General features: G+C 43.9%; 1 protein-coding gene across 4 annotated transcripts; it reads right to left on the bottom strand.

Moving 5' to 3' along the window:
• Positions 1-11,725: 11,725 nt before the first annotated feature.
• Positions 11,726-15,176, bottom strand: LOC123133362 (RPA-interacting protein). 4 transcript variants are annotated; one of them, XM_044552869.1, is made up of 6 exons: positions 14,875-15,176; positions 14,371-14,476; positions 13,497-13,691; positions 13,159-13,232; positions 12,277-12,393; positions 11,726-12,186 (listed from the first exon to the last, which is right to left on the bottom strand). In XM_044552869.1, exons 1-6 carry the CDS (start codon positions 14,935-14,937, stop codon positions 12,025-12,027), a joined length of 717 nt encoding a protein of 238 aa, XP_044408804.1. In that variant the 5' UTR covers positions 14,938-15,176; the 3' UTR covers positions 11,726-12,024. The 4 variants fall into 4 exon arrangements, with proteins under 4 accessions (XP_044408804.1, XP_044408814.1, XP_044408792.1 ...); XM_044552879.1 differs by having other exon boundaries at positions 13,159-13,226; XM_044552857.1 differs by having other exon boundaries at positions 13,497-13,710; positions 14,384-14,476.
• Positions 15,177-26,263: the final 11,087 nt, after the last annotated feature.

Raw genomic sequence — 26,263 nt, 5'->3', positions numbered from 1 at the left:
TCTTAAGGTTATTCAAACACACAAGAAGAAAGCAAGAAAAGGAAATAAACTAGCATGGATAGTACAATGAAAAAGTATGAGCACCGACAACTAGAATGAGTGTGTGAACATAAATGCAATGTCGGTGAGAAATATGTACTCCCCCAAGCTTAGGCTTTTGGCCTAAGTTGGTCTATGCCCATGGATTAAAGCTACTCTCTCCGGTGTACTGAGGAGTATCATCTGAGTGCCACTGGTTGGCGATCTCCTCCGGATCCCACTGATAGACGGACTGTCGACAAGGGTCAAGTGGTGGTTCCGGCTCAGGCTCTGGAGCTGGTGTCAGGCTCCGGTATGCGTAAATGGCCTCCGGCAAGATGAGGTACGTGCCTGAAAATATGTTAAACAAAGAGGGTGTAGGCAAGATGATAGTCTCACTGTGAGTTTTATTAAATCTCAAATTATACTTAAGCATCATCTCATTATTTTTAACAATAAATTCATGTGCTACCATACTCTTATAATCTAGAAAAATAGGGGGCAGCAACTTTTCCTCTTTCTCATAATGCCTAATAGGTGTCCTAAAGTGTTTAGCAAGGCGTGAAGCAAAGATGCCTCCAAAGATGGGGCCCTTTGTATGATTCAGACTTAGTCGTTTAGCAATAATAGCGCCTAAACTAAAAGTGTTATCGCGAAACAAAGCATGGCACAAAGTAAAAATATCAGGGGCACTAAGGTTTCCACAGTTCCCGCGATCAATTAAGCATCTACTAGCAAATATTACAAAGTAACGTAGAACAGGAAAGTGTATGCTAGTAATTCTTGCATCGGAAACCTTCCTCGTTTCCCCTACAGCAATCATATCAATAAATCCATCCACATCACTACGATGTGGTTCCTCTATGTTGCCTGCAAAGGGTATCTTGCAAACCCCACAAAAATCATATAGTGACATCTCCTTAACCTCATCATATAAATGAAACTCCACTGAAGGTGGTGATTTCTTAGCATGAAAGTAAAAAATTTGCAAAAAAATATAAGTGAGTAGGAGATACTAATCGAGCTGGTCGTGGAGGAAGTAGGTGAGGCTTGCATTCTTAGCCAAATAATAAAAAGCATCATGAATTCCGTCTGCTCTCAAGAACTCATCACAAGGCCATTCACACGGCCGAACCTCCGTGACACGAGGGAGATTATATTTGGGCTTTTTATTCTCCTCGTGAGCTTCGGCTCGAAGAGCCCCTCAAAAATCTCTTCATCATTTTCTGAATTTTTTTGAAATTTTTAGTAACTCAAAATAAAAGTGAACCAAACTCAAAAAATTGATAGCAACTACTCTCATAAGTGCCTAGAGAATATATCATGCATTAGAACTACTTGGGACCAAATAAATTTGACATGCAGGCTCAGAAAAGGGCCACCTTAGCAGCAAAAAATTGCAATGAATAAAGCACTAGAACAACTAATTGGACCATTGGAGGAGTCACATACCAAAGAACAATCCCCCAAAGCAGTTTTGTGAGTGGAGCTTTGAGCAAGGAGATTGAAAATGGCAGCAAGATGAGCTATAACTCATGCTTGAGTTGGTTGGTAATTTTTTTGGGAGGAAGAAGAAGTGTGTGGGTGCAGGAATAAGTGGAGGGGGCCACCAGGGGCCCACGAGGCAGGGGGCGCCCTAGGGGAGTGGGCGCGCCCTGGACCCTCGTGGCCAGGTGCTGGATCCCCCTGATGTGTTCTCAGTGCCATATATTCTCAAATATTCTAGAAAAAAATCATATTTCATGTTCAGGGCATTTGGAGAACTTCTATTTTCGGGGTATTTTTTAATGCAAGGATAATTCAGAAAATCGACAGAAAAATACTATTTTTCTTTATTAAATCTAAATAACAGAAAGTAAAAGGAGGATACAGAGAGTTGTGCTTTCTAACTTCATCCATCTCATGCTCATCAAAAGGAATCCACTAACAAGGTTGATCAAGTCTTGTTAACAAACTCATTCTGAATAACATGGAACCGGAGAAATTTCGAATAACACTAGGTTACCTCAATGGGGATATGTACATCCCCAATTATAAGAATATCATATTTCTTCTTGACAGTAGGAAGAGGAAATTCAAAACCTCCAATAGTAATAGTTGGAATTTTTCCAATAGAATTTATACTGTGGACTTGAGGTTGTTTCCTCGGAAAGTGTACCGTATGCTCATTACCATTAACATGAAAAGTGACATTGCCTTTGTTGCAATCAATAACAGCCCCCAGTATTCAAAAAGGGTCTACCAAGGATAATCGACACACTATCATCCTCGGGAATATCAAGAATAACAAAGTCCGTTAGAATAGTGACTTTTGCAACCACAACAGGCACATCCTAACAAATACCGACAGGTATAGCGGTTGATTTATCGGCCATTTGCAAAGATATTTCAGTAGGTGTCAACTTATTCAATTCAAGACTACGATATAAAGAGAGAGGCATAACACTAACACCGGCTCCAAGATCACATAAAGCAGTTTTAACATAGTTTGTTTTAATGGAGCATGGTATAGTTGGTACTCCTGGATTTCCTAGTTTCTTAGGTATTCCACCCTTAAAAGTATAATTAGCAAGAATGGTGGAAATTTTAGCTTCCGATATCTTTCTTTTATTTGTAACAATATCTTTCATGTACTTAGCATTAGGATTCATTTTAAGCATATCAGTCAAACGCATACGTAGGTCTAATCATTTCAGCAGAGCGCTCAAAATCCTCATCATCCTTTTTCTTGGATGGTTTGGGAGGAAAAGGCATGGGTTTCAGAACCCATGGTTCTCTTTCTTTACCGTGTTTCCTAGCAATGAAGTCTCTCTTATCATAATGTTGATTCTTTGATTGTGGGTTATCAAGATCAACAGCGGGTTCAATCTCTACTTCATTATTATTGCTAGGTTGAGCACCAACATGAACATTATCATTAACATTATCACTAGGTTCATGTTCATCACCAGATTGTGTTTCAGCATCAGAAATAGAAATATCATTGGGATTCTCAGGTGTGTCAACAACAGGTTCACTAGAAACATGCAAAGTCCTATCATTTTTCTTTTTCTTCTTTTTAGAAGGACTAGGTGCATCAGCATTAGTTCTATGAGAATCTTGCTCAATTCTCTTAGGGTGGCCCTCAGGATACAAAGGTTCCTGGGTCATTTTACCACCTCTAGTCATAACTCTAAATGCATTATCATTCTTCTTATTATTTAATTCATTGAGCAAATCATTTTGAGCTTTAAGCACTTGTTCTACTTGAGTGGTAACCATAGAAGCATGTTTACTAATAAGTCTAAGTTCACCTTTAACTCTAGACATATAATCACTCAAGTGTCCAATCATATAAGCATTACATTTCAATTGTCTACCAACATAAGCATTGAAGTTTTCTTGTTTAACAATAAAATTATCAAACTCATCTAAGCATTGGCTAGCAGACTTGTAACGAGGAATATCACCTTCATCAAATCTATAGAGAGAATTTACCTTTACTACCTGTGTCGGGTTATCAAGACCATGTATTTCTTCAATAGGCGGTAAATTATTAACATCTTCAGCTTCAATACCTTTTCTTTCATAGATTTCTTTGCCTCTTACATATCTTCAGGACTGAGAAATAGAATACCCCTTTTCTTCGGAGTGGGCTTAGGAGTTGGTTCAGGAAGTGTCCAATTGTTTTCATTAGTCAGCATATTATTCAATAACAATTCAGCTTGATCAACAGTTCTTTCCCTGAAAACACAACCAGCACAACTATCTAGGTGGTCTCTAGAAGCATCGGTTAGTCCATTATAAAAGATATCAAGTATTTCATTTTTCTTGAGAGGATGATCAGGAAAAGCATTAAGTAATTGGAGAAGCCTCCCCTAAGCTTGTGGGAGACTCTCTTCTTCAATTTGCAAAAAATTATATATTTCCCTTAAGGCAGCTTGTTTCTTATGAGCGGGGAAATATTTAGCAGAGAAGTAATAAATCATATCCTGGGGACTACGCACACAACCAGGATCAAGAGAATTAAACCATGTTTTAGCATCACCCTTTAGTGAGAATGGAAATAGCTTAAGGATATAGTAGTAACGAATTTTTTCCTCATGAGTGAATAGGGTGGCTATATCATTTAATTTAGTAAGATGTGACACAACAGTTTCAGATTCATAGCCATAAAAAGGATCAGATTCAACCAAAGTAATTATCTCAGGATCGACAGAGAAATCATAATCCTTATCATTAATGCAGATAGGTGAAGTAGCAAAAGCAGGGTCATATTTCATTCTAGCATTCAAAGACTTTTCTTTCAGCTTAGTTAATAATTTCTTAAGATCATATCTATCATTGCAAGCAAGAAAATCTCTAGCAGTTTCTTCATCCATAACATAACCCTCACGCACAACAGGCAATTCATATCTAGGGGGAGAAGCTTCATCATCACTATCATGAATATTATCAGTTTCAATAATTTCATTCTGTCTAGCCCTAGCAAGTTGTTCATCAAGAAATTCACCTAATGGCACGGTATTATCAAGCATAGAAGTAGTTTCATCATAAGCATCATGCATAGCAGAAGTGGCATCATCAATAACATGCGACATATCAGAATTAATAGCAGAAGCAGGTTTAGGTGTCGCAAGTTTACTCAAAACAGAAGGAGAATCAAGTGCAGAGCTAGATGGCGGTTCCTTACCTCCCCTCATAGTTGAGGGATAAATCTAGGTTTTCTTGTCTTTCAAGTTCCTCATAGTGATAAGCAGATATAATTCCCAAGTGACTCCAAGAATAGAGCTATGCTCCCCGGCAACGGCGCTAGAAAATAGTCTTGATAACCCACAAGTATAGGGGATCGCAACAGTTTTCGAGGGTAGAGTATTCAAGACAAATTTGTTGATTCGACACAAGGGGAGCCAAAGAATATTCTCAAGTATTAGCAGTTGAGTTGTCAATTCAATCACACCTGAAAGACTTAATATCTGCAGCAAAGTATTTAGTAGCAAAGTAGTATGGAAGTAACGATAACAGTGGCAAAAGTAACAGTAGCAGTTTTGTAGTAATTGTAACAGTGACAGCGGTAAAGTAACTAAGCAAAGATCAATATGTGAAAATCTCGTAGGCAATGGATCAATGATGGATAATTATGTCGGATGCGATTCCTCATGCAACAGATATAACATAGGGTGACACAGAACTAGCTCGAGTTCATCAATGTAATGTAGGCATGTATTTCGAATATAGTCATACGTGCTTATGGAAAAGAACTTGCATGACATCTTTTGTCCTATCCTCCCATGGCAGCGGCGTCCTATTGGAAACTAAGGGATATTAAGGCCTCCTTTTAATAGAGTACTGGACCAAAGCATTAACACTTAGTGAATACATGAACTCCTCAAACTATGGTCATCACCGGGAGTGGTCCCGATTATTGTCATGTCGGGGTTGCCGGATCATAACACATAGTAGGTGACTATAGACTTGCAAGATAGGATCAAGAACTCACATATATTCATGAAAACATAATAGCTTCAGATCTGACATCATGGCACTCGGGCCCTAGTGACAAGCATTAAGCATAGCAAAGTCATAGCAACATCAATCTTAGAACATAATGGATACTAGGGATCAAACCCTAACAAAACTAACTCGATTACATGGTAAATCTCATCCAACCCATCACCGTCCAGCAAGCCTACGATGGAATTACTCACACACGGCAGTGAGCATCATGAAATTGGTGATGGAGGATGGTTGATGATGACGACGGCGACGGATTCCCCTCTCCAGAGCCCCGAACAGACTCCAGATCAGCCCTCCCGAGAGAGATTAGGGCTTGGCGGCGGCTCCGTATCGTAAAACGCGATGAATCCTTCTCTCTGATTTTTTTTCTCCCCGAACGTGAATATATAGAGTTGGAGTTGAGGTCGGTGGAGCATCAGGGGGCCCACGAGGCAGGGGGCGCGGCCCCCACCCTCGTGGACAGGGTGTGGGCCCCTGGCCTTGATTCTTTCGCCAGTATTTTTTATTAATTCCAAAAATATTCTCCGTGGAGTTTCAGGTCATTCCAAGAACTTTTATTTCTGCACAAAAATAACACCATGGCAGTTTTGCTGAAAACAGCGTCAGTCCGGATTCGTTCCATTCAAATCATGCAAGTTAGAGTCCAAAACAAGGCAAACGTGTTTGGAAAATTAGATACGATGGAGACGTATCAATATAGTCTAGGGGGCGTAAGCATACATGGGCCTCGTCTCGTTACTGTACGCAGACACAGGGGGTCGGATGTCTGGGCGTCGAGCCGGATGTCCGGGCCTTCCCGTAAGGCCAGATGTCTGGGCTGGCTTTGGTTGCTCTCTAAGTAGGCTCCGGCCGAATGTCCGGGCCGGGGGCTGGACGTCCAGTGGCTCGCATCGGGCCGGATGTCCAGGCCGGTTTCGGCCAATTCCAGTTGCTCCCTGGATAGGGTGGAGCCGGATTTCTAGGGTTCGGGTCAGACGTCCGGGCTTGGGGCGGATGTCCAGTGCTTGTAGTTGCTTCTTGGCTGGGTCGTTGTTGTGGCTGACATCTTGATACGTCTCCAACGTATCTATAATTTTTTATTGTTCCATGCTATTATATTACCTGTTTTGGATGTTTAATGGGCTTTACTAAGCACTTTTATATTATTTTTGGGACTAACCTATTAACCGGAGGCCCAGCCCAAATTGTTGTTTTTTTGCCTATTTCAGTGTTTCGCATAAAAGGAATATCAAATGGAGTCCAAACGGAATGAAACCTTCGGGAGAGTTATTTTTGGAACAAATGCAATCCAGGAGACTTGGAGTGGACGTCAAGTAACAAACGAGGAAGCCACGAGGCAGGGAAGCACGCCCTAGGGGGTGGGCGCGCCCCCCACCCTCGTGGGCCCCTCGTGGCTCCCCAGATCGACTTGCTTCGCCTATATATATCCACATACCCTGAAAACATCCAGGAGCACCACGAAACCCAATTTCCACTGCCGAAACCTTCTATACCTGTGAGATCCCATCTTGGGGCCTTTTCCGGCGCTCCGTCAGAGGGGGAATCGATCATGGAGGGCTTCTACATCAACACCATAGCCTCTCTGATGAAGTGTGATTAGTTTACCACAGACCTTCGGGTCCATAGTTATTAGCTAGATGGCTTCTTCTCTCTCTTTGAATCTCAATACAAAGTTCTCCTCAATCTTCTTAGAGATCTATTCGATGTAACTCTTTTTGCAGTGTGTTTGTCGAGATCCGATGAATTGTGGGTTTATGATCAAGTTTATCTATGAGAAATATTTGAATCTCCTCTGAATTCTTTTTTGTATGATTGGTTATCTTTGCAAGTCTCTTCGAATTATCAGTGTGGTTTGGCCTACTAGATTGATCTTTCTTGCAATGGGAGAAGTGCTTAGCTTTTAGTTCAATCTTGCGGTGTCCTTTCCCAGTGACAGCAGGGGCAGCAAGGCACGTATTGTATTGTTGCCATCGAGGATAAAAAGATGGGGTTTATATCATATTGCTTGAGTTTATCCCTCTACATCATGTAATCTTGCCTAATGCGTTACTCTATTCTTATGAACTTAATACTCTAGATGCATGCTGGATAGCGGTCGATGTGTGGAGTAGTAGTAGTAGATGCAGAATCGTTTTGATCTACTTGTCGTGGACGTGATGACTATATACATGATCATGCCTAGACATTATCATAACTATGCACTTTTCTATCAATTGCTCGACAATAATTTGTTCACCCACCGTAATACTTATGCTATCTTGAGAGAAGCCACTAGTGAAACCTATGGCCCCTGGGTCTATTTTCCATCATATAAGTTTCCGATCTACTTTATTTTGCAATCTTTACTTTCCAATCTATATCTTAAAAATACCAAAAGTATTTATCTTATTATTATCTCTATTAGATCTCACTTTTGCAAGTGGTCGTGAAGGGATTGACAACCCCTTTATCGCGTTGGTTGCAAGGTTCTTATTTGTTTGTGTAGGTACGAGGGATTTGCGTGTAGCCTCCTACTAGATTGATACCTTGGTTCTCAAAACTGATGGAAATACTTACGCTACTTTGTCGCATCACCCTTTCCTCTTCAAGGGAAAACCAATGCAGTGCTCAAGAGGTAGCACATCTTCAGGGGCCGGATGTCCGGGTCCTGGGAGCTTTCTATGGTTCCGTTCGTCGGTCCCATTATTCCATGTACTTGTGGACTTGTTCATCTTCACGAGCATCTCCGAGAGGGTCTTCTCCGTACCTAATCACACATAGCATTCCGGCTTTAGGTAGTAGCCATGCCTCATGTGGGTCATATGGAATATCACAAAGGAGAGATGTCACCTCAGTCCTAAGAGCTCTTGCATGGGCTCATGTCATCGGTCTGGTTGGCACTTGAGAAGATGACTATAGGTCCATGGGGATGACTGTAGGATGCTCCGCATCAAGCTGCAGCCGGCCAGACGCGTCAGTGCGCAAGAAAACGGATGAAGTAGCGAAGTACAAGGACCAGGGACTCATCGCTGGCACGGAATCCTGCTAGCTGTAGGGCTCCTTCCCGAATCACCACGACCTCGCCCTCCCGCGGCACCGGCAAGGTTTCTCGGCCTGGCGCGTGGGCCTCCACCACCTCCGTCAGTGACAGCCTCCGCGTGCGGCGGAGGTACGCTGTCCGCGTCCATCATGGCGGAGCCCTCCCATGAGCCCTTGGGCGGCGACATTGTGGAGCTCGGTGGTCGCGTGTGTACGGCGATGGAGCAAGAAGAAGCGAAGAAGTCCCACACCCAGCGGGTCGCCGGCGTAGTGTGGTGGTGGCTTGGGAAAAGGGCATCGTGACGGATCTCTACTCGAATGCACTAAGGAAGAGGAGGAACAACAGTTGAAGCAGAGGGGCGGGGGCGAGAGCAAGAATGCCTTGGTTGCACCCCCTCCCCTCCATTTAAACCCACGGGAGATTGTGGGGGAGTGGGATCGTTTGCGCCCATGATCCCCACTCCCCCCCCCAATGTGCAGGCGCATTACGCGTGTGCCTTAATTACGCCAAGAAGCCCAACCGACAGGGGCATCTGTAATAAAACCCGCACGCGGTCCGAGGGCGCGGCCTGGCGGCCCCGTCGTCGCGTCCCGTCGCGCGTGTGGCCTGGCAGGGCCTCCCCCGTCGCTGGACCGCACGTGGCAGCCTTCCAGACCACGGTGGGCGCGAAACGCCACGTCGGCTTGGCTCCAGCTGGCTGGTTTTCCCAATCATCATTTCGGTCGGGCGTCGCACCCCCGCCGCATGCGCCATCATGCCGGATCCACTCGCTTCGCCGCCAACCGTCTTCTCCGAGGGGATAAGCTGCAAAGGCCCTCCCGCTGGAAGCTGGCGGACCTTTACAGCACCGGAACCCGGATCATTTTTCAAAACATCGGGGCAGCTAGTGCCCCTCAATCCGACTGACCTTCAAGCTGTCTCCCCGACGCGGGTCGGATGGGCGCAGCATCCCGACCTAGCCGGCTGGCCTCAATCCGGCTAGCGACGGGTCAACGGCTGTCTCATCCAGCTGTACGATAAGACAACCCTCCCACGACGGGAGAGCATGGCTACAATGTGGTTGTATCCGTTGACACATGCAACCGGCGTCAGTGCGGTTCGCCAATGTAGCCCCACGACGCCAACCACTCCGTGACGCGGGACTAGGCGGGCAATAGTGTCGTGCAGCCAATGGGACCTGCAGCACGTGGACCCTACAACCCGGCGGACCCCACCGTCGGCTCCAGATGATGACACCAGGGCCCTGTGCCCATGTAAAGTTACCTTAGTACCCCGGGGCGGCCTATAAGACCCCTCGGGAGCCCTCCATGTAGGGGAGAGCTCTCTGATCACAAACACACACACACACACACACACACACACAACACACACACACACTCACACAAGAGAGGTAGAATGCAGAGGTAACTTCTTCCTCCTCCGCCAAACAGCTTCAGGAGCACCATTGTGGCTCTTGTGCATGTCATATCATTTCGGTGGGACTAGGGGTGTTACCTCCCCCGGAGGGCCCCGAACCTGGGTACGTCTTGAGTCTCGCTCTCGCGCGTGCCAACCTCGCCTCCGGAACCCACCGACGTCCTCACGCGGCCCCCCACTTTTAGCATCTGCCGTGATTTCACCAAGACAGGTGCCATGGGTGGTGGTGTTGGGTTTTGAGGTGGTGGAGGAGGTGGGTTCGGCAATGGTGGTGGAGGAGGAGCGTTTGGAGGTGGTGTTGGTTTCAGCCATGGTGGAGGAGGAGCGTTTAAAGGTGGTGTTGGTTTTGGCCATGGTGGTGGAAGTGAGCTCGATGCTTTGGTAAACCATGGTGGTGGAAGTCTGCATGGTGGTGGTGGTGCTCATTCTCTGATCCAAGTTGAAGATGATGGTGGTGGTGCTTGTACCTCGGTCCAAGTTGAAGATGGTGGTGGTGGTGCTCGTTCCTCGGTCCATTTTGAATATCCTCCAAATGGTGGTGTTCGTTCTCTGGTCCAAGCTCGTGAAGATGGTGGTGGTGGTGCTCCCTCTTTGATCCAAGTTGAAGATGGTGGTCTTCTCAACAATGTGGATGTTGATTGATTTATCCATGACCGAATATCATTTGAGCATCTTTTGTTTTGTTTGATCGCGCATTTGCAAGGCTAAACTTGATACCTACTATGTTGCGCATGATTTTGGATGTGATGAACTAGTATGATGATGAACTAGATGTATATATATGATGATGAACTAGTGACAAACTTGATAATGTTTGTCCTATAATTTCATTTGTGGTACTGCGAGCCCTCCGGCGCGGAACAGATCCTGCAAACATGTCCCACAAAACATTTGCGGGGCGGGTTTCCGCGATCTGTTCCACCGGAGCGCTCGCGGTCCCGTAAAAACGTTTTGCGGGCGCCCTTATATCACTTTTACGGGCCAGCCAGCTGCTGGGTCTGCTAGAGATGCTTTTAGTCCAATGAATAGTTGCATATGCTCACTTATTCCTATGAACGCACGCACACCCTATCCCATGAGCGCCTTCGAGATACCTAGCCGACACAGCATTTCAAAATTGACAGTTGACGAAAACATCTCCTCCCACTAAACGAACACCATCGAAAAGGCTAAAAGAAATCCAAAATTCTTTGTATTTCAAAGGAAAAAATATTAGCTTAGACCCAATGAAAAAAATCGTATCCTACGAGCCAAATGGCATCTCTTTCTCTATAGGATTCAAGATACATGTCAATCTCATTTCCTATGGTTTTCTATTCACATGAAATTCCTATCCTATAAACCAAAGGAGGCCAATCATTTTTTACCCTGTCATACGCCATTGATTATATGGACGAGGATTCGATGTTCTATAATCTATACCATGAAATGGCTATTGTCAGACTTCTTTCCCAGCTGCTTCCTTTGAAAACATCAACATGCCATGCCTTCTTCGCCAGCTGCTTCCTTTGAAAACAAACAGAAAATTATGTCACTGGCAGGAGCTGCCAGAAAGGAAGAATTGCAAAATTCAGCAGATTGGATAATATATTACTGCTCAAGCAGCTTGATAGGAAACAGCAAGGCTGATGCAGCAATGCAGCAAGACAACAAAGTTTACCAGTGACACGACACTATCATTGTATAAGCACCAACTGCAGAGATGAAAAATGTCACCACTTGAAGACTGAAATGAAGAAATCAGATAACAAACAGACCAGACCCTGAGAGTCCACATGAAAAAGAGCATTTCATTTCATGCTGATCAATGCACTGACAATGTCGTGTAAGCTGGCAACGAAATGTTGAGCAAGATTGACTGGCTAATTACACTGCACTGTACACGGCAGAAATTCTACAAAGGTAGGCAGGCACGCGATTACATTTGTATGGAACCTTTACTGTTTGGCCACCTCAGCATATAAAAATGGGTACATGTGTGCCTTTTTCCAACAAGTTTCTGAGAAGTAACTTCAGGAAAACTGCCAAAACCTTCTATGTTGATCATATGGTTGTCATCAGCTTTATTGCAACACTTACACCACAACTTCGAAAGTGCTGCATTCATCGCAACGGATGTAAAGCGCATTCAACCCAAACATTTCATGCAAGCAGAACTTGGGTGACAATGTGCATCCTCTGTCTAAGTGCTCCATATGGACATTAGCCAACCGCTCCCGCAAGAAATCTAGGTTTACCTGATTAGAGAGATTGAAGTTATCAAGTTCATAAGATGGTTTCATACTCAATATACCAGGAAAACCTGCAAAGTTGCAAATGGAAAGTACCTTATCTTCTTCAAGGTCAAGCCGTATCTTACACAAAGTACAGTGTATGAGATTATGAGTTTCTCGTAGCTCTCCTTGTTTGCATACTGGACACCAGACCTTAGCACTTTCCACACCCTGACATAGAGTCATAGATTATAACATTACGCAAGTCTTTGCCAAAAAGAGTAGGTGAAAAAAAGGCATAAAGGAGTAGTAGAGTAGTAGGAAATTTTAATTGACATAGTAAGATGTGCTGCATCTGTAATCTACACAACAAAATCGATTTAGGATAGCTCAGTACTACTTCAGGTTCACACTTTTATTGCAAGTTATCATTAGTTTCTGTGAGATGTGAATTATGCTTGAATCAAGTAGCAACAAGAGTAGCAGTACATCGACAAACTGCTCCAGTAGATAGCAAGATAAACTAGCTGCATTTACTCAATGTACCTACTACTTATCAAGCCACTAAAATGCTTAGGTATATTGATAACTTTATTACTGTATGTTGCATTACAGCCACCCTATTGATGTAGCTACAACGAATGCATGCAACTGCAAGACTTTGGTTACGTCATGCTGACATGCGATCAGTTCATTGTACGATGCAGGTATGAGCCCATCTTTTGGGTATCCAAACCCGAACCATTTACTAGGACATCTTTCCTACAAGTTTGCCAGAATAGTAATTGTGAAAAATTGGCAGTTCTGCCCACCCAGATAAACAGAAGTAAAGGGGCAAAAAGGAAACGGCTTAATTCAACCATGCCATTTAACGACAAATAATGACATGAACAAAGATAAATTATGCATAGAAAGAAATCGTGTAAGAATACAAAAAAATGCTTAAGAAAACTTTTCAAAGCAAATTAATGAACCAAATGTTGAATAAACCCATACCTCGTCCTTTAATTGCATATGTTCGAAAACAGCCTGAGCTAAGTATGCATCTTCCACATCAAGGGCCTCTATTTCTAATAAAAGACACTGTTAGGATTTTAAGATAATATAAAGAAAATTCAGATTAGAAGATTCAAAAACGTTTGGTAGCCATGCCTACGAAATTGCATGCGTTGTCACTAAGGTTGTTAAGATATAGGCAGAGGGATGCGACAAACAGTTGATCAGGTTTTTTTAGCTAAAAGTTCTAGAGAGAGATAAGAAAGCAGATTGATGGCCGGTACTTAAGCTGTTACAGCACTTCAACAGGACATAGCACAAGATACACAGAAAACTACCTTTTCGAATCATTTCTTCCCGCAGATCTTCATAAAGAAGTCTTTCCATTTCAAGCAACATATCTTCACTTTCATATTCAGCGGGCATAGCTTCTTGTGGCCCTTCATATTCCCATATCATATCAACTTCTTGGTCCTCTTTTCCATTCACATTCCCTTTGAGTTTCTGTACCTCATCTGAGATAATGTTCCTGACTGCAGATTCGACCGTTTTCTGTCAGCCAACATATATATGGATAAATCAGAGATCAGACATGCATATAAAAGAAGGAAAATCAAGAAATATTAATCAATTGGGGTAGTCATGGTGTATTCAGTTTTATTACCGTGGCCAACTTTCAGTATGTGTATATGTTTGAACAAAAAAATGTTGTGGAAATAATGATAACGAATAGAACCGGAATAGGCTATCAATAATTAGAGATGTAGTGGGCAATCAGGAACAATCCTTAACAGCATGATCCTGGAGTACTTTACATTTATTCTATGCCCTTACAGTGAAGTTACTGCATCATATTTCAACCACAACAGTTCAGTATTGCAAATATGAACAAGACTGGGCAAAAACAAGAGCTATGAAAATTTCTAACAACAGAATCACTTCACAAAGTTTAATATCACCAACTATTCAAATCTATGGTTAAACTGTGGGGTGCCGGTTGAAACACACTGCAAGTGTTTGGAAATGGTATCATACTGGACACTGATCAACCTTGAGTTTGCCGTTCCTATTCAAAACAGTAGCTTATACCAATATCTTGCGCTGGTTAGTGGTAACTAGATGACATGTAAAGGAGCCTAGCTCATAGCCTTTATTTATAAGAAGAACATAAGCTGCATGGAGCTGCACAAGATGTTGTGAAGGAGAATGCACCATATTTAGATACCATGTCATTAGCAGGCGGCTGCCCTTGGTTCCTCATCTTCCAGAGCAAGTGAACCCTCTCATTTTTAACTCTTGTCATGCAATTTTCCCTAAGCTGTGGATCAAGACAACAGGGGATAAGGGCAAATTATGAGTAATACAAGATGAAGGCACATAAAAGTTATTAGATTGACAGGCAATGCGAGGGCAGTTCACTGAAACTTTTGGTGCAGATGGCACCCTAGAGGCAGCTCAGTCCAAAACCAACTCTAAAGCTTCATGGTTCCTAATAAAATAGCAGAAAAATGCTTGACTTCACGACACAGGTGACACCCTATTGGCGGTTGTAGGGCAATTGACCGAACACCTTGCGCGCATGGCGCCGGTACCCGGTACCCAGCAATCCAACAGTAGCATTAAGCTTCAGACTCCGGCGTGCTGCGTGCTGCGTGCTGCGGTAACAACATAGAACTAGCTGCACCTCCGGCGAGATGAGCTGTGAATGGAACGAACCTCCTCTCTCCAGTCCGGGCGGCGGGATTTGTTGGGAACCCTCCGGGGGCGAGCCGAATCCATCGTGGCGGCTGGCCGCGCCGATCGCCGGGAGACGAGCCGCCCGCCGGGTTCGGCCCCTTCCCCTCTGCTCTCTATTCGTCTCGCCGGCGTGGAGAGCGAAGGCCTGGGGACGCGCGCTTCTCGCCGGGGCGCGGGCTCCGGGAAAGCCTGGGGGAGATTTGCCTCGCGCGACAGAGGAACAGGAAATCGCGAGGGGACGGCGAGGACGGGGACCGTTTCCGTAGAGTTGCTTTTCTTTGTTTGGGATGTCTCTCTAGGTCATCAAACTTGAGCCGGATGACACATTTATACCACTACTTCAAAATACCTAAACTACGGTCTAAATACTTGCGGGGCAGCGCTCTGCGCCGGCGCGCCGGCCCAATTTTTCGGCCGGTCAGCCTAGATCCGTCCGATTTGCACGTGCGCAACCGTGAGATCTCTCCTCCTCCTCCCCCGCACCCCATCTTCAACCTCCCGCACGGAAGAAAGGGAGAGGAAGGACCGAAGGAGGGCGCCGCCCCCGCACACGCTGCCCCCCTCGCCTCGCCTCGCCTCCTCATCTCCTCTCACCGCCGGTTGTCCCTCGTCGCCGACCCCCGCCGTCGGTCGCCGACGAGCTCCGTCATGGTCGGATATCCGCCAAGCTCTTGGCCAAGCGGTTGAAGCTCCCCGCCCCACGGTTGTAGCATCTGATGCGCCACCGCCACCCCGTCCATCCTTGCCGTCGAGCTCGTCGCCGGTGCACGCTGCAGACACCGCAGTCGTCTTCTTCCCTAAGTAAGCCAATTCCACATGTCGCCGTTGTAGCAAAACAGCCCGACGTTTGTAGCTTTTTAGAATCCCCGATGTAGCAAAAAAACAAGCGACTCCACTTCGCCCTGTACCACTCCCTTGATGTAGCAAAACAAATCGCAGGTTCTAGCTTCTATAGATGCTGATTCCAGCAATTCTGCTTGTTGGTTGAAACCTAATTGTGCTGCCCCTTCCAGCAAAAACGATGACGACTACCCAGCTGCTCTCAACTGTCGCAACAAATACCGTGATTGGTTCCAGCAAAAAAATTGATGGTTCCAGCAAAAAATCAGAAGGGGTGGTAGCAAAAATCAAAGACATTAGTAACAAATTTTTTGAGTGGTTCCAGCAAAAAAATGGATTGAAGCAAAATTAAAAAAATCGATCGAAGCAAAATAGAATCATGCCTCGTTCACAAAAAAAGAGCTCCCGTGCCTGCAGCACCTCGATGCGCCGTTCATGGATGTAGCAAAACAAAGCGTTAGTCGTAGCAAAAAAGCACGACGGAGATGCAGCAAAACATTGTCGTCTCCGTCATCGCGGGTCGCGACTCCGCTATGTCGCATGTAGCAAATTTTCTCGCCGGTGGTAGCAAAATTAAAATACGGTGGTAGCAAAAAATGCTCTTGTCCAGCAAATCAAAAAAATGATAGTAGCAAAAAATATGTCTGGTTGCAGCAAAAAAAAGACACTGGTTCCAGCACAACAGAAAAGGAAGGAGTTGTACCAAAACGGGGGGCACGCCCAGCGGTGATCTCCTGTTTTTGGCGGCTGTGGAGGTGCTCGCAGCAACGGGGGGCCTGGAGTTGTTTTGTAGTGAAAAAGCTCACAGAACGTTGTGCGGATTCCATGGCTGATGTGTGTGAGAGAGAGAGACAGAGGGAAGGAGGCGAGTTTGAGGGGACGAAGTGTGCTCAGGAAGAGATAAGGATTGAGAGGTCAAAGCGATGTGCGGGTCCACACTAATAAAACGTGCGCGTGGGGAAGCCGCACGATCCCACTTAATCGGGCGTCGCGCGTGAGACCGGCCGAACGCTTCGGCCGGCGCTCCGGCCCCAAACATTTACCATACTTGCGCGAGGGGTTCACTTTGGTCCATTTATATGTTTTCATGTACGTATTTGCTGACTTGGCCGAGTCAGCAGCCGCCAGCTCGCTTTGACCGCCACCTGGTCGAGCCTTGGGTGAATACTAGTCCATCCGCTAGGAGAGGGGGGGGGGGTGCAAAGCCGGCATGACCATTAAACTGGCCCACCTGGTCGGACCACACCAGCTCGCTCTCTCCCTCTCCTCCCGCACCCGCTCATTGTCTCCCTCTCCTCCCGCACCCTCTCTGCTCGTCGTCGCTACCGAGGTCCTCGAGCTCGTCGGCATCGACGACGGCTCGATGAGCACGTCATCGGACGCTGAGCCGCCGCCGTCCGCGTCATTCGAGAGGGGCCTGCGCGACGTCCTTCTTGCTCCTACGCGTCGTCGTGATGATGCCTCGCCGCCCCTGTACGGTACGTCGCCGTCGCCAGCAGCTCTGGTGCTCGATCTGTCAAATTTAGCTCCGATAAAGAGTTCCTAGTGGGATCAATTGCGCGTACGAGCTAAGGTTTAGGCTTTTGTTGTACTTTCTGACGGATTGGGTGTGGGTGGTAGGGTTTTAGTAGTTCTTGATTAACTTAGTGGCAGGCCAAAAATAGGGTTGCATCCTGTGTTAGGATGGGGGGGTTCGCAATTGTTGTAGTGTTTGCAAAGACCTGGAGTGGTTAAGGTTCTTTCCCCCCCCAATTTGTCATGGGTCCAGGGACCTAGAGTTTAAGCAGTAAAGGTTGATTTTAGTGTCAGAGTTCACTTGGTGTGCAGAATTGTTTTAATTTGTAATTACATTAGCTTTGATTTACCAAAAATGATTAATTTATGACCTGTAAGATCATACATTTGTTAATTGGAGGCCAGGAACTCTGCTTTTCTTTGTGAAAAAATTCTGAATTCTGTACTGTCTGAACCTCTCTGTACTTGCCTTTGTCTGAAATGTCTGAACTTTTTTCACTTTGATTGTTTTGCAGGACCCTTAAGCAACCACTTCTCTGTTAAGGTCATACACGGTGGCTATTTTTTTGTGCTGGCAAGCATAGGGATTATCACAAAGGTCACTCCATTTGATATGATTACTGTGACATAGATAATTGGACACCTAATGTTGTTGCCAGTCTAATGGAGGAAATTGGATATGAGTTTGAGGGCAAGATCAGGGCTTAATGGTGTGTTCCTGGGTTGACAGCCTACAAAAATGGATTAAGAGAGATTAAAATAGGGGACAACACTATGATAGAAAACATGAAGGATTGTGATCTGAATGGCAACCACTTCCAACAGATTTTCCTTGATCATGATGAGAGCATGAGATCATTTATTTCTCCTATTCCTGTTCACTCGATGATGAGGATCCTCCAATTGCCAGGTTCAGTGGCATTAGGCCAAAGAAGGAGAAGGCACACCAGCAACAAAAGGAGCAGGCACAACAGCAGCAAGAGGAGCAGGCTGAGCTCACTCTAGTGGAACAGGAGCTGCCTCAGCATGATCAAGACCATGAGCATGATCAAGAGCATGAGCAAGATGAAGCAGAGTCGAAAGAAGATGATTTCATACCAAGTCCACCCCAGCCAGGAACTACTTACCTTTCATCTCAGTTTGGGTTTAGGGCCAGAAACTCCTGTAGGTTTTTGAACATGGATGCAACAGATGTAGTTGGTGATTTAGTAATCCATGGTTCATATGAAGAATACAATCCTCATCTTGTTGATTCAGACATTGATCTTGAAGATGATGATGAATTATTTGCCAGAAATGTTGATTGTGAGAAAGGTAAAGGTGAAGCAGTGCAAGAAGAACATGATGATCCTACTGAAGATGTGGATATGTGTCTGCCTTCTTCTGATGAAGATAAGGCGAAGCTGAATTTCAAAAGTTTTAGAGAGGAGGACCTCACTAAACCACAGTTTCAAGTTGGCCAGACCTTTGGATCTGTTGAGTTCCTAAGGAAAGCTATCAAAGAGTACAGTTGTCAGGAGAGAGTTGACATTAAGTGCCCCAGAAATGATAAGAAAAGACTCAATGCCATTTGTGAAGATGGGTGCCCTTGGACCTTGTCTGCATCATTTGATGGGGGAATCAACTGCTTCATGATCAAGAAATACAACCCAAAGCATACATGCATAAAGAAATGGTGTGTTAAGTCATTCATTGCTCCTTTTATGGCTGGAAAATATGTTGATTCTTTCAGAGCAGATGAAACATGAATATGAAATTTTTTACAAGGGTGGTTCAGAAAGATTGGAACATGACAGCAACAAGGAACAAACTCAGAAGGGCTAAGAGGCTAGTGAAAAAAAGTCATTGAAGGAGATGAGTTGGAGCAGTACAACAGCATGTGGGATTATGCACAAGAATTCAGAAGATCAAACCCAGGCAGTTCTTTCTATGTGGGTGTTAGTGGTGGCATATTTGGAAGTTGTTATTTCTCTCTGGATGCCTGCAAAAGGGGTTTCATGCAAGCTTGTAGGTCTGTCATTTGTTTGGATGGATGCCACCTGAAGACAAAGTATGGAGGTGTTATGCTGTGTGTTGTTAGCATGGATCCTAATGACTACATTTACCCTCTAGCTTTTGCCATTGTTGAGGTAGAGAACACTGACACATGAAAATGGTTTCTGTCAAATCTGAAGAGTGACTTGGGAATTCTAAACACAGAGCCATGGACTATAATGTCAGACAAGCAAAAGGGGTTGATCAAGGGAGCGAGGCAGCACTTTCCTGATGCAGAGCACACACACTATGTTAGGCATATATGGCAGAATTTTCAGCAAACACACAAAGGAGATGTTCTTAAGAACCAGTTGTGGAAGTGTGCAAGGAGCACAACACCAAAACTGTGGGCTGAAAGCATGGAGGAAATGAAGGCCATCAGCCTAGAAGCATACAAATGGCTTGAGCAGCTACCACCCAACAATTGGGTTAGGGGATTCCAAAGAGAATTGGTCAAGTGTGATATCCTTCTAAACAACAACTATGAGGTTTTCAACAAAATATATTCCTGAGGCTAGGGAGATGCATCTCAGATCAATGATTGACAAGATCAAAACACAGCTCATGGTTAGATTCTACAACAAAAGAAAGGAGGCAGAGACCTAGTCTGGCTCAATATGCCCAAAAATTAGGAAAAGAATTGAGAAGAATATAGAGTTGTTAGCTACATGCATGGTTTCAGGGGCTGGTGATGGCATCTTTCTGGTTGACAACAGGAACATGACATACATTGTTGACATGAAGGAAGAAAGTTATACATGAAAAAGGTGGGATCTTAGTGGAGTTCCATGTCACCATGCAATTGCATGCTGCAGGCATGAAAGGATTGATCCTGAGAGTTTGGTGCACTCCTGTTACAGTATAGAAGCATTCAAGCTAGCATACAAACCCATTATCAAGCCTTGCAGAGATAGGAGTGAGTGGCAGAAGATGAATGGTTGTGAAATCAAGCCACCTCTATGGAAAAAAAGTAGGGAGGCCTTCAAACAAGAGTAGGAGAAAGCAGCCTTATGAGATTGAAAAGAAAGATGGAACCAAGGTGATGAGCAGACATGGAATCACAATAACATGTTCATACTGCCATGAATCAGGCCACAACATCAAAGGATGTAATCAAATAAAGGCTGGCATTTTGCCAAATCTAGTAGAGAGAACAACAAGAACGGGTCCAAGGGCCATTCCTAGTGATATGTCAGATGACGAACTTGTTCTGCCACAACAAGATGATGGCCAAGGTACACGGGAGGAGGTTCATGTCGCACAAGATGATGGTCAAGTTACACAGGAGGAGGTCCATGTTGATGGCCAAGTTACACATGAGGAGGTCCATGTTGATGGCCAAGATACACATGAGGAGGTAATTGCCACACAACACGATGGAGCAGATACACCAGTTGTTTTCAGGCAAATTCTCCACTTTTGCCCCTTCCTTTTTTAGTTGTATTTTTCAGGCCCATTCCTTTTTTGTTGTACTGATGCTAGCATCTGATGATTGTTTTGTACAGGTGCAGGACTTTGGATTTACAATGCTTCATAGGATGCAACAATCCAGACATGTTCCTAGAGAAGATACTGAAAGCATTTTGCCAGATTCATCATTCATCTCACTGGCAGCGAGTTCTCACACTTCAGCACACACAACAACAACGGCTACGAATGAAGGCAACCAGACCATGAAGTTGCTGAAGATGAAAAGAGAGAAAGAAAGACATATGGCAGCCAGGAGAGATGCAGCACTTGAGGCCATGAATGAGATGGCAGAGAAGAAAGCAGAGGAGGCAGAAGCAAAAAAGGCAAGAAAGCAGAGAAGTCAGAAAGAAGAAGAAGAGCAGAAGAAAGTTGTGGAATCTGCAGCAAGGCTGGAAGTTGCAGCAGCAAGAAAAGCTACATTATAAGAAGAGAAGGAGGCCAGAGCCCTTGAAGTAATGGCAGCTAAAGCAGAGGCAACACTGAAGAGAAAAGAAGATTGAGAAGCAAAGAGAACTACGGCAGCACTGAAGAGAAAAGAAGATCAAGAAGCAAGGAAGAAACGGCAAGAAGAGGCCAAGAGAATAAGAGCTGAGCAGAGGAAGCAAGCAGGGCCAAGTGGACATGTGCCCAAGAAGGTGAAGAGAGTGAACATGTTTGATGAGTTTAGATGATTCAGTGTTGTTGCACTTGTAATTTTTTGGCAAAAACTACAATGAGACTCTTTCAAACTGTTGGAGTTGAGATGATTCAGTGCTGTTGCACTTGTAATTTTTGGCAAAAACTACAATGAGATGTTGCATTTGTAATTTTTTGGCAAAAACTACAATGAGATGATTCAGTGCTGTTGCACTTGTAATATTTGTACTCATTCAATGACTTGATTCACTGAATTCAAAATGAAAACTGTTAGAGTGGTTTTGTACTTATCTTTTCACTGGTTTTTGTACTTAACTGCATAAAATAAAATAATAAAAAAACCAAAAAAGGGTGGTTTGGGTCTCAAACCCAAGACTTGTGGTTTGAGAAACTGCATGCAATGCCAGTGTGATAAGAACAATGCTTTGCTCAAGTGTTACTTAACAACCTACTTATTCTGCTTCCACTCCCCTCCCTGTTAACTGAATTTTAACAGTTGTCTGACTTAAGTCATTGAAAAGATAACTGGATTTTTACAGTTAACTGAAATTAGTTTGAAAAGATTACTGAATTTTAATAGTTAACTGAATTTTAACAATTGTCTGAATTTAGTTTGAAAAGATAACTGAATTTTTACATTTCACTGGATTTTAACACTTGTCTGTATTTAGTTATCTCCCAAAGTTCATGCCAGACAAAGTTCAGTTAAGACAAAATTCAGTGAAGACAAAGATTCAATTTTGTGAAAACCTTAGCAGCTTCTTCTTTTGGAGTGTTGCCTTATATAGCAACAAGACTTCACTTCTTCATAATTAAGGTGAAACACATCACACAAAGCACTATAACAAAAGCCATCAGCAGCTTGTGTTGGGAACGTAGTAATTTCAAAAAAAATCCTACGCACACGCAAGATCATGGTGATGCATAGCAACGAGAGGGGAGAGTGTTGTCCACGTACCCTCGTAGACCGAAAGTGGAAGCATTAGCACAACGCGGTTGATGTAGTTGTACGTCTTCACGATCCGACCGATCCAAGTACCGAATGTACGACACCTCCGAGTTCAGCACACGTTCAGCTCGATGACGTCCCACGAACTCCGATCTAGCAGAGCTTTGCGGGAGAGTTCTGTCAGCATGACAGTGTGATGACGGTCTTGATAATGCTACCGACGCAGGGCTTCGCCTAAGCACCGCTACGATATTACCGAGGTGGAATATGGTGGAGGGGGACACCGCACATGGCTAAGAGATCAATGATCAATTGTTGTGTCTTGGGGTGCCCCCCTGCCCCCGTATATAAAGGAGCAAGGGGGGAGGCCGGCCAGCCTTGGGGCGCACCAAGGAGGGGGAGGAGTCCTCCTCCTAGTAGGAGTAGGACTCCCCCCTTTCCTAGTCCAACTAGGAGGAGGAAGGGGAAAGGAAGGAGAGGGAAAGGAGAAGGAAAGGGGGGCGCGCCCCCTCCCTAGTCCAATTCGGACCCCCTATAGGGAGGGGGCGTAGTTGCCCCTTGTGGGCTGCCTCCCCTCTTCCCTATGGCCCATGTAGGCCCAATTGTCCCCCAGGGGGTTCCGATAACCCCCCGACACTCTGATAAATACCCGAATCACTCGAAACCTTTCCGATGTCCAAATATAGTCGTCCAATATATCGATATTTACACCATTTCGAGACTCCTCGTCATGTCCCGGATTTCATCCGGGACTCTGAACTACCTTAGGTACATCAAAACACATAACTCATAATATAAATCGTCACCGAACGTTAAGCGTGTGGACCCTACGGGTTCGAGAACTATGTAGACATGACCGAGACACGTCTCCGGTCAATAACCAATAGCGTAACCTGGATGCTCATATTGGCTCCCACATATTCTACAAAGATCTTTATCGGTCAAACCGCATAACAACATACATTGTTCCCTTTGTCATCGGTATGTTACTTGCCCGATATTCGATCGTCGGTATCTCAATACCTAGTTCAATCTCGTTACCGGCAAGTCTCTTTACTCGTTATATAATACATCATCCCGCAACTAACTCATTAGTCCCATTGCTTGCAAGGCTTATAGTGATGTGCATTACCGAGAGGGCCCAGAGATACCTCTCCGACAATCGGGGTGACAAATCCTAATCTCGAAATACGCCAACTCAACAAGTACCTTCGGAGACACCTGTAGAGCACCTTTATAATCACCCAGTTACATTGTGACGTTTGGTAGCACACAAAGTGTTCCTCTGGTAAACGGGAGTTGCATAATCTCATAGTCAATGAAACATGTATAAGTCATGAAGAAAGCAATAGCAACATACTAAACGATCAAGTGCTAAGCTAACGGAATGGGTCAAGTCAATCACATCATTCTCTAATGATGTGATCTCGTTAATCAAATGAAAACTCATGTCTATTGCTAGGAAACTTAACCATCTTTGATTCAACGAGCTAGTCAAGTAGAGGCATACTAGTGACATTATGTTTGTCTATGTATTCACACATGTACTAAGTTTCCGGTTAATACAATTCTAGCATGAATAATAAACATTTATCATGAAATAAGGAAATAAATAATAACTATTTTATTGCCTCTAGGGCATATTTGCTTCAGTCTCCCACTTGCACTAGAGTCAATAATCTAGTTCACATCACCATGTGATTTAACACCAATATGCACATCTGTATGTGATTAATACCCATAGTTCACATCGTCATGTGATCAACACCCAAAGGGTTTACTAGAGTCAATAATCTAGTTCACATCGCTATGTTATTAACACCCAAAGAGTACTAAGGTATGATCATGTTTTGCTCGTGAGAGAAGTTTAGTCAACGGGTTTGCCACACTCAGAGTCGTATGTAATTTGCAAATATTGTATGTCTACAATGCTCTGCACGGATCTACTCTAGCTAATTGCTCCCACTTTCAATATGTATCCAGATTGAGACTTAGAGTCATCTAGATCGGTGTAAAAGCTTGCACCAATGTAACTCTTTACGACGGGCTCTTTTATCACCTCCATAATCGAGAAATATTTCCTTAGTCCTCACTAAGGATATTCTTGACCGCTATCCAGTGATCTACGCTTAGATCATAATTGTACTCCCTTGCCAAACTCAAAGCAAGTATACAATAGGTATGGTACACAACATAGCATACTTTATAGAACCTATGACTGAGGCATAGGGAATGACTTTTCATTCTCTTTCTATTTTCAGCCATGGTCGGGTTTTGAGTCTTACTCAACTTCACACCTCGCAACACAGGCAAGAACTCATTCTTTGACTGTTCCATTTTGAACTTACTTCAAAAATCTTATCAAGGTATGTACTCATTGAAAAAATCTTATCAAGCGTCTTGATCTATCTCTATAGATCTTGATGCTCAATGTGTAAGCAGCTTCACTGTGGTTTTTCTTTGAAAAACTCTTTTCAAAGATTCCTTTATGCTTTCTAGAAAAATTCTACATTATTTCCGATCAATAATATGTCATTCACATATACTTATCAGAAATGCTTGTAGTGCTCCCACTCACTTTCTTGTAAATACAGGCTTTACCGCAAGTCTGTATAAAACTATATGCTTTGATCAACTTATCAAGTATTCCAACTTTGAGATGCTTGCACCAGTCCATAGATGGATCGCTGGAGCTTGCACATTTTGTTAGCAACTTTAGGATTGACAAAACCTTCTGGTTGCATCATATACAACTCTTGTTTAAAAAATTCATTAAGGAAAGCAGTTTTGACATCCATTTGCCAGATTTCATAAAATGTGGCAATTGCTAACATGATTCGGGTAGACTTAAGCATTGATATGAGTGAGAAAATCTCATCGTATTCAACACCTTGAACTTGTCGAAAAACTTTTTTGCGACAAGTCGAGCTTTGTAGATAGTAACACTACTATCAGCGTCTGTCTTCCTCTTGAAGATCCATTTATTTTCTATGGCTTGCCGATCATCGGGCAAGTCCACCAAAGTCCACACTTTGTTCTCATACATGGATCCCATCTCAGATTTCATGGCCTTCAAGCCATTTCATGGAATCTGGGCTCATCATCGCTTCCTCATAGTTTGTAGGTTCATCATGGTCTAGTAACATGACTTCCAGAATAGGATTACCGTACCACTCTGGTGCGAACTGTACTTTGGAAGACCTACGAGGTTCTGTAGTAACTTAATCTGAAGTTTCATGATCATCATCATTAGCTTCCTCACTAATTGGTGTAGGAATCACTAGAACTGATTTCTGTGATGAACTACTTTTCAATTCGGGAGAAGGTACAATTACCTTATCAAGCTCTACTTTCCTCCCACTCACTTCTTTCGAGAGAAACTCCTTCTCTAGAAAGGATCCATCTTAGCAACAAATATCTTGGCTTCGGATCTGTGATAGAAGGTGTACCCAATAGTTTCCTTTGGGTATTCTATGAATATGCACTTCTCCGATTTGGGTTCGAGCTTATCAGGTTGAAACTTTTTCACATAAGCATCGCAGCCCCAAACTTTAAGAAACAACAACTTTGGTTTCTTGCCAAACCATAGTTCATAAGGCGTCGTCTCAATGGATTTTGATGGTTCACTATTTAAAGTGAATGCAGCTGTCTCTAATGCATAACCCCAAAATGATAGTGGTAAATCGGTAAGATACATCATAGATCGAAACCATATGATGTTCGGACACACCATTATGTTGTGGTGTTCCATGTGGCGTGAGCTGTGAAACTATTCCACATTGTTTTAAAATGAAGGCCAAACTCGTAACTCAAATATTCTCCTCTGCGATCAGATTGTAGAAACTTTATTTTCTTGTTACGATGATTCTCCACTTCACTCTGAAATTCTTTAAACTTTTCAAATGTTTCAGACTTGCTTCATTA

Source organism: Triticum aestivum, chromosome 1B, assembly GCF_018294505.1.
Source record: "Triticum aestivum cultivar Chinese Spring chromosome 1B, IWGSC CS RefSeq v2.1, whole genome shotgun sequence".
Classification (NCBI taxonomy): domain Eukaryota; kingdom Viridiplantae; phylum Streptophyta; class Magnoliopsida; order Poales; family Poaceae; genus Triticum; species Triticum aestivum.
This window is presented reverse-complemented; position numbering and strand designations above follow the sequence as displayed.